General features: G+C 37.1%; 1 protein-coding gene across 1 annotated transcript; it reads right to left on the bottom strand.

Annotated features, from left to right (window-relative positions):
- Positions 1 to 1,013: 1,013 nt before the first annotated feature.
- srek1ip1 (SREK1-interacting protein 1) lies at positions 1,014 to 4,224 on the bottom strand. The gene is made up of 5 exons (XM_020596773.1): positions 4,078 to 4,224; positions 3,636 to 3,683; positions 3,173 to 3,331; positions 2,987 to 3,056; positions 1,014 to 2,285 (listed from the first exon to the last, which is right to left on the bottom strand). Exons 1-5 carry the CDS (start codon positions 4,088 to 4,090, stop codon positions 2,048 to 2,050), a joined length of 528 nt encoding a protein of 175 aa, XP_020452429.1. The 5' UTR covers positions 4,091 to 4,224; the 3' UTR covers positions 1,014 to 2,047.
- Positions 4,225 to 8,511: the final 4,287 nt, after the last annotated feature.

Here is an 8,511-nt window from a genome sequence, read left to right as displayed (position 1 = left end):
AAAATAAAATATATTGGCCCTTGAGAGGTAAAGGAGGTAGATATTCTGTATTCTGTTTCTTGTCATAATGCTGGCCTCTGATCATCAGCCAAGCATATAGCTGTCAAGATGTTGCAGATGTTTAAAACAATATTCCCTTCCCCAAGGCAAAGTGACATTAATGGAGCTAATATAAACACCTGTCACACCACCCAGATTCAACAAAGCACGGGGGGGGGGGCTTCCAAAAGTCCTTGATTTGTATGTTTGTAGGTCTCTGTGGCTCTTTTTTGATGTGTAATGTTTTGGTGTGGAGTGATTCTGATGGTACTGGAAGTAAATGAAATTAAAGTAATACATTAAAAATAATTTTAATCAAAATAACTGAGCAGAACTTTGCAATTTAGAATCATGAGTTAACCTAACCTGCAGGTCTTTGGACTGTGAGAAACTGAAGGACCTGGAGAAAACCCACAAAGGCACAGAGAGAACATGTTTACTCCACATAGAAAGGCCTCAATCAGTAAGGTTCAAACCCTGAAACCTTCTTTAGTGAGGCAACAGTGCTAACCACTGCACCACTCTGCCTCCCACTTTTTCATGTTCAAGTGCTATTGTGGGTATTGTTAAATTCCCTCAGAACATTTACTGTAGTAAGTGGGATTGCTTTTGCCAGAGTCAGCAGTTTCTGTCTATTCAAACAAACAAAACAGGGCTATAAGTCTGTCTCCAGTGCACTGATAGCAGTAACATCAGCTAGGCCTCTGAACGTTCACACCATGACCACAAGGTGGAGTAAAGGTAGCTACAGTGAGTTACAGTACGTCCTGGGGGTGTGATTTATTATGGCTTTGTTTCAAGGCCGATCTTTTAGAAAAGCACCAAGTTTTTGTAATGTTCATACGACCGAACAGGTGAATCTAACATGGTGTTAGGGTGGAACAAGTGTTAGATGTTTTGTTTAAAACCATGCTTAAAAAAAAGCATACTTTGACTTTTCCTACAGTTTATGACAAGGATGAGAGGGACACAAATGAATTACATTAAACTTTATGTATAGCTTTGGAAATCAGTTCTCTAACCTAATGCAGCTTTCTTCATTTCCACCTTCAACAAGTGATTTTTAAAATATATTTTCAGCTTGTCACTTGTATTGAAAAAAGTTACAGTATATTGTCCAATTTCTTATTTGCATGAGCCACACCACTGCTCTCAATCAGCTGAAACATTGTAAATGCTTTAGGTGTGTTGCTGCCCTCTACAGGAAATAAGACTGAATCTCCCTTACCATGCACCCTTACCTTGCATCATGATTACCACGATGATCTATCACCTTTTATAATTACATAGTTATTAAAATATCTAAACTGAGTAACAATTTCATACAAATATATGTTTATTATGAAAAAACCTGGACAGGAGCAAAAAATGATAGACTAAAGCAAAGGGAAACAAAGTGTAAAATGTTAACTAAGATGCTCAGCTAATGGTTTTCAACAAGGTGACAGTGAAAAAATGCAATTGTTGGCTATAATCACATCACTAACAACCATGTTGTATTAGCAGGAACCTCTAGGAGCTTCAGTGTACTATACAGCCATCATCAGAGAAAAAGTACATCATTTAAGCACCTCTATGCAAAAGAGAAGATCAAACCTCTTTTAGCCAACTGATGTTAGCCAACATCTCCATGTTTGTTCATTTTTATTTTTTGTGACACATCTGGAAACCTGCTATGGGAATCCATCAAACTACTTGTTCTTTCTTAGTCTTAACTGGACTTGGAAAGTTCTTACCCTGATGTAATATGTAAGTAGTAATATAACAACTGCTCTGCATGTCACAAGCCAGTGTTTTGAATCCCTGTGTTTTGCATTTATAACTCATCCGATTCTAATCTAGGCCTCTCAAATGTGATATCACAGTCTGTCCTGAAAAACAAAACCCCCACCCTGGATTATATTCATACTGTACAAGACTGGGTGCCTTATGTGCACAGTGTCTTCAAAACACACTTTTCATGGATTGGAGAATAAATATGTTGGACGTCGGCACACTGCACAGCAGTTCAGTCACTGTCTGAGGAGTCAGTGGAGCTGGAAGAAGAAGAGGATGATTCGTGTTTCCTCCTCTTCTGTTTCTTCTTGTGATGCTTCCTCTGCTCCCTTTTGTTCTTTTTGCTGCTCTTCTTGTGGCTTTTCAGTTTCTTTTTCTTCTTTCTATCCTCTTCATCAGATGAGGAGTAGGAAATGCTGCGTTTCTTTTTCTTCTTTGTTGTCTCCTTATCACTTGATGATGAAACAGATCTAGGGAGTAAAAAAAACAAAAGTAAAGCATTCAAAGGTCTCCGGTAAAATAACAAGCTCTGATTTTGAACACTGATTTGTTTTGTTGCCCAAGATAAATCACCATTTAATAACATGTGTGCAGACCTGCACAAACATGTATTTATTCTTTGATTATTAGTAAAATTGTTATTATTAATATTAAAATGATTATACAAACCCGTACAGGTTTCTACTTTTAAGTACTCTCTTTTTATTCCTACTTATCCTGTTTCACAATGAGCATTCCTTGTCTATCTGCATTGTTTACTGCCTGTTTATACTGCTTATTTTGCATTGTTTGCACTGTTTGTTGCTTGTTAATACTGGTTATTATTTTTGTTATCTTACACAGCATAATGCTGGTTTATTGTTAACTTGCCCCTTGCATGGGAATATGTGCATACACATTGAGAGCCGATGTACCAGAGTCAAATTCCTCGTGTGTCCGACACACCTGGCAAATAAAGCTGATCTAAAAGAATCATCGACTTAGAGCTATAAATCTGTACTTTTGATTTGTATATACCTACTCACAAAATATAGAGCATATCTTCATGTACACTGTAGATATTTACATATCTTTCTGGTTCTGTTATCAGAAGCTCATACAAATATGAAATGATATTTAGGCTCAGTGTTGACAAAAAAAGCAGACAAGTTGCAAGGCAGGACAAAGTTACCTCTTTCTTGACTTTCTATCTCCGCTCTTCTTCCGTCTGCGTCTCTCTTTTCTATCACTGTCACGAGAACCTAACATGCCAAATTTGTAGACAGAACAGTCAAGTTACATTTTACTGGAATAGAATCTGCTCAACATCTCACAACAACATCTGACAACTAAGAACCAGTGCAGCTGAGTCACGAACCTGCATGGTGCTGGCCACGTTGCCCCAGCTTTTCATTGTGCTGAGCTGCAGGTACGTCATCTTCACTCTCCTCACTGCTGGTGCTGCTTACATCCAGAACAATGTCTTTCTGGGGGTCAACTCTGACAAAGTTTCGGCACTCAAAGGTCAAATGGCCCGCTGGAGAGAAAAATAAAATTAAGGCAAAGTGAGAATATTTAAAAACTATTTGATTGTTTGCATATTAAACTATTACTCAAACTATATTCTTGTCATTTTACTACTCATATTTACCATCAATATTTATGAATTAAAGAGCAGCATACTGTAAGAGCTGCATAAATTCCTAAAGCAAGAAGCTAAAGCTTTTAGACGGATTATACCTTGACTCTGACAAATCCACGTTTACCCAGGTTAATAAAGGACTAATAGCAACACAGACACCCAGAAAACGTCCTTCTTTCCGAATCAAAGCTTTACTTACGATATCCACATTTCTTGCATCCAGCTCTGATGCTGTCTTTATTAGGACCTGTGAAATAATACAGCTTTAATAAGTTGTGTGTCTAATAACAAGGCTATCATATTAATAACATGGATATAGGCAATATTTAGCTACCATACTCTTGTTTTTGAATCGCAACCAGAACACTGACATACAGTACCAGTACAACCAGTGCTTACTGACCTGTGTAACCTTACAGCTCAAGAAGAAGTGCACACATATGAGCTCAATACAGTAACGTTACAATCGATTTTACCCGGCATGAGATTAAAGTTATGTGAAACTGCTGGATGTTGTTCATTCTGTATTCGTTTGCGGTAGCATCACGTTGAGGTTAGCACCACTTTGTTTAACCAACAAATAACAAGTAATCTGAAAAAGCTGAACTATATATGTTAAATGTCTAAAATCAGATATTTACCTGGAACAGCCATTTCACCTCCACGATAAAAACGAATGAAAACTAACTTGTGCTCTTAATACACAAATAAAATCGTCTTCTTCCTCCTCTTCTTTTTCTTCTTCTTCTTCTTCTTCTTCTTCGTCCTTCTTCTTCTTCTTTCTGCTTTGATCGGCGGACACAAACCAACGTAGAGGTGCTGTACTGCCACCTACCGAGCTGGAGTGTGGAGCAGTAGTTTGGCAGAGGAAAAAAATCTCTCTAGTAGCCCTGTATCCTTGAGGTACTTAATTAGCTGCTTGTATATGCCTTTTCCTGCATTAACAAGGAGGTTTTCTATTTTATATACTTAGCTGTCATTTTTTATTAACTCCATTATTTCCTCATCATAACCTTTACATTCTAAAACTACACAAAGTTACAATGACAGTGATGAGTGTGGACTACAGTAACTGCCCTTTAAAAATTGAAAGCCAGCATCTTTGTTTTGCATTCATAACTCTTCCAATTAAAATAAAGGCCTAAAAGCATGGCACAGGTAGGCATGAAGAGGCAAGATGTCCAGATCTTTGATATTTGTTAGTATAAATTCTGAATACTATCTGTGGAGGAGGTTTAGCTAACATGTATTAACTGTTGCTGTATTTTCAATGTTCAGTTAAAAATTCTTAGATTTTTTTTTTTAGAAGTAGCCAAATATTTGCCCCATGCGTGATTGCTTTCCCAGTAAAGCCAGTTGTGGGTTTCTGTTAGGAGTTACACTAATTGAAAACAGCCAGAGTCAGACAAACAGATGGAAAATGTGGACACATGCAAGGCTCCTAGACATGCTCTCATCACTATGTCTGTGTTTATGATGCACACAAATACACAAACATGCACATACATTATCTTTGGATTATACAATTTTACTCAACAACTGAGAGAATTAATATTATAACTGACTGGATTTGCATTTAAAAAAAATGGAATTATTAGTCAGTGGGCGGCACAGCAGTGCAGTGGTTAGCGCTGCCACCTCACAGTTTGCATGCTCTCCCTGTGCCTGCGTGGGTTCTCTCTGGGTACTCCGGCTTCCTCCCACAATCCAGAAACATGCATCTTAGGTTGACTTGCAATTGTAAATTGCCCGTAGGAGTGTGTGTGTGTGTGTGGTTGTTTGTCTACATGTAAACCCTGTTATAGACTGACAATCTGTACAGGGTTTACCTCACCTCTCTCCCAATGTCAGCTGGGATTGGCCCCAGCCCTCCCACGTCCCTATTCAGGAATATGTGGTATAGATGATGGATGGATGGATTATTAGTCAGTGTTAACTAATCAGGTAATGCATCACAATAAGCTGACTCAGAGATGACTCTCACATTATACTCAGCATGAGAACTTTTACTTTATTGTATCTTGTCATGTATCAAGTCATCACATGCTTAAAAACATGTTTTGAGAGAAAATGTCTATTTCCAGCCACAGGCCACATGTAGAAATGCTTTTTTCATGATCAGAATCACATAAAATCTAGCAGATTTTGTTCAGAAGTTGACTTTTTTTTATTTTAACATATTTGAGGACTGATAAAAGTGAAATTTTTTGTGGGACTTTTGTTTTGTTATCACTGCCTTTTAAGCTATTTCATCTCATATACCTGATAGTTTTTCTACATGACTGAAGTGAGGGAATTGCTGCTTCACAAAAATGGAATGTCCAAGAGATTTTAATCTCTGATATAGATAGAAAGGAATTTTATTCTGACTGTCATATTAGCCATCGGGTGTTTTGTTTTAACAATGATCAAATTTTTGTTTCATTCAAAATACAGTGCCTTTTAGCACAGGACCATTTAATCTAAACATTTTGCATTACTTTAAATAAAGCCTTTGCTATGTTAGTAATTTGTCTAACATGATTAAAAAAGTGCTTATCATCAGTACGAGAAACATGAAGGACTTCTTTGCCATCTACTAATCTACTGTATATATCATATTACATTCACTTTAAGTTTGACTTCGAGTCATCTGAAATTGTTTTTCAAGATTTCTTTCTTTTTCATTTATTTTGTTTTAGGTCTCACATACAGTATATCTGTTTAATATTATAATTGCACTTGAAAAATAGGGTATGCAACTTATCTATCCTCATAGTTTTTTGCATTTCATACCTAAAAGTCAGTTTGTGATCCAATGGTACCCAAAATTGAACATTATCAATTTAAAATGTATTGATTAGCATAAATATTGAAGTTCAATCTTTTTGGTTGCTTGCTAATTTTAAGCCTGTCAAATCTGGATAAACAGTCTCATATAGCTAGTTTTTATCTAGTTGTGTTGACCCCATAGAATGTTTACTCATTCAGATACAGATGAGTGACACATTAAAGGGAAAAAAAAACATGAAGTGTCTTAGTAGGGTGTTGGGCCACCATGTGCCACCAGAACAGCTTCTGTGCGCCTCTATAAGTCTCTGACCTCTACTGGAAGGATGAACACATTCTTCCAAAAAATGGTCCCTCATTTGATGTTTTGATGATGGTGGTAGAGATGCTGTCTAGCATGTCAGTCCAGACTCTCCCATAAGTGCTCAACTGGATTGAGATCTGGAGACTGCAATGGCCAGAGCATATGATTTGCATCATTGTCATACTCATGAAACCATTCAGTGACCCCTCATGCCCTATGGGGCAGGGTGAACCAGCTCAGCCTGAAAAAAACATTCTTTCAAGTTAGCTGTCCAATCTGATAAACTTGCTTTTCTATTTAAGCCCCAGGCATATTTTCAGAATTATTATCAACAAGAAAACATACTCACTGCTGATGTCCCATCTATAATGTTAAACTCTTAAAATGTGGAGATGAATATGCCGCAGATTTATATGGTCACAAAAATGAACTAGGTCTTTAAGAAGGGCCTTACCGGTGCTGTACCTGCCAGCAGACTGGTTCACAAAACCATCTATATTTATGCACATACCATAAAAAGCTCCCTGACAGTAATGATACTGAAGTAAAACATTCTTTAGTTCACAGGTGTCGATTTCATGGGTCCCCAGGAGCTCAGGCACCCAAAGGTAATGGTGAACATCTATGGGGAAATTATGCTATGTGGTGACCATTAAATTGGAAATAGAAATAGTTTTTATGCCTCGCTTGCTGAAGCTATTTTCCTTTCACCCTTTTCTCACACTTTTGACTATGTATCTAATAGATGTCGCAAAATCTTCTGTTATAAACATAAACAAAGATTAATATCTCTTTGCAGCATTTATAAGTCCTTGAACAAGATGTTGTTTAGGAACAAGTCCTAAACAAGATGAAAATATGTGTTGTTTCTGAGGAAACAAACAAAACAATTTTTTTATACTCTGATGGGACTAAATGTCAAAAATGTTATACTTCCATTTACTTTGTGGGTACATTTTTTGACTTATGTTGGAATCAAAAGTGGTATTGCACGCCAAATATGCAAAACCAATTACACTGGCACTCCAGGGGCTTGACAGAAACAGATTCTTCTTCCAGGACAGCAAACCCTTACTTAGCAGATTGAAGCTATTGAACAAGGCAAAGAAAAATTACCCAAAATACTTAAAACTATCATAAATAAATGTGCAGAAACAAAAGGGTCATGATGGTGGTTTCTGTTCTTCACAGGCTTTGTGAATTTTTTCAACTGAGATGAATCACGGCCTGTAGACACTCAAGCCAGCTCATTGTAAAATGACTAATAAGACATGTTTATGGACAAAACTAAAACAGTTTTTACTCCATGGAGATACTTCACAGTGAATTAAATTTCAAATGTATTCATTTGTCAGCTTTAGCATGTACTCATTATTTATATTTCTGTGCAACAAATGCATGCCAAAGACATGGCTTCAAACTCATACAAAGTTCTTTGAACCTTTTACCCAACCTGAGTGTTGTTGTCACCCAGTTGTATGTTACCTAAACAAGCATCTGGAAAACTGACCCAACTGCTTCAAGCTAAATCCTAAAGCATCTTGTTTTTGAATGTTAGCATGCTAACATTTGATAGGACTAAACATAAACCACAGCAAAGGATGATGGGAATGTCAGTAGTTTTGCAGATAATTGGTTATAAACAATGGTACTAGAACAGTCAAAAATCTGACCTGATAATGATGTTAAATAGCCAAAGCATCACTAAAGGTATTGACATTTATGTGTGTCCCAGAGGATGAACCCAAATGATGCTGATGATTCATTGACTTTTACAGCACCACCAGCAGGTCAAAGTTCAAATCAAATCAAATTTTATTTGTATAGTGCCAAATCACAACAAAAGTCATCTCAGGACACTTTACAAAGTAAGGTCTAGACCTTACTGTTATCAATATTATTACATAGGGAAAACCCAACAAATCCCCCTTGAGCAAGCACTTGGCGACAGTGGGAGGAAAAACTCCCTTTAACGGAAGAAACCTTCGACAGACCCCGGCTC

This window comes from Monopterus albus, unplaced genomic scaffold (assembly GCF_001952655.1).
Source record: "Monopterus albus unplaced genomic scaffold, M_albus_1.0 scaffold31.1, whole genome shotgun sequence".
Lineage (NCBI taxonomy): Eukaryota > Metazoa > Chordata > Actinopteri > Synbranchiformes > Synbranchidae > Monopterus > Monopterus albus.
Note: the sequence above shows the minus strand (reverse complement) of the source record. Positions and strands in the feature narration are given on the sequence as shown.

What these genes read in the sequence shown, in the direction of transcription:
- srek1ip1 (XM_020596773.1), bottom strand. An exon ending in ACGTGGCCAGCACCATGCAG is followed by an intron (nt 3,057 to 3,172) that starts GTTCGTGACTCA and finishes TTGGCATGTTAG; the next exon opens with GTTCTCGTGACAGTGATAGA. An exon ending in GATAGAAAGTCAAGAAAGAG is followed by an intron (nt 2,286 to 2,986) that starts GTAACTTTGTCC and finishes TTTACTCCCTAG; the next exon opens with ATCTGTTTCATCATCAAGTG.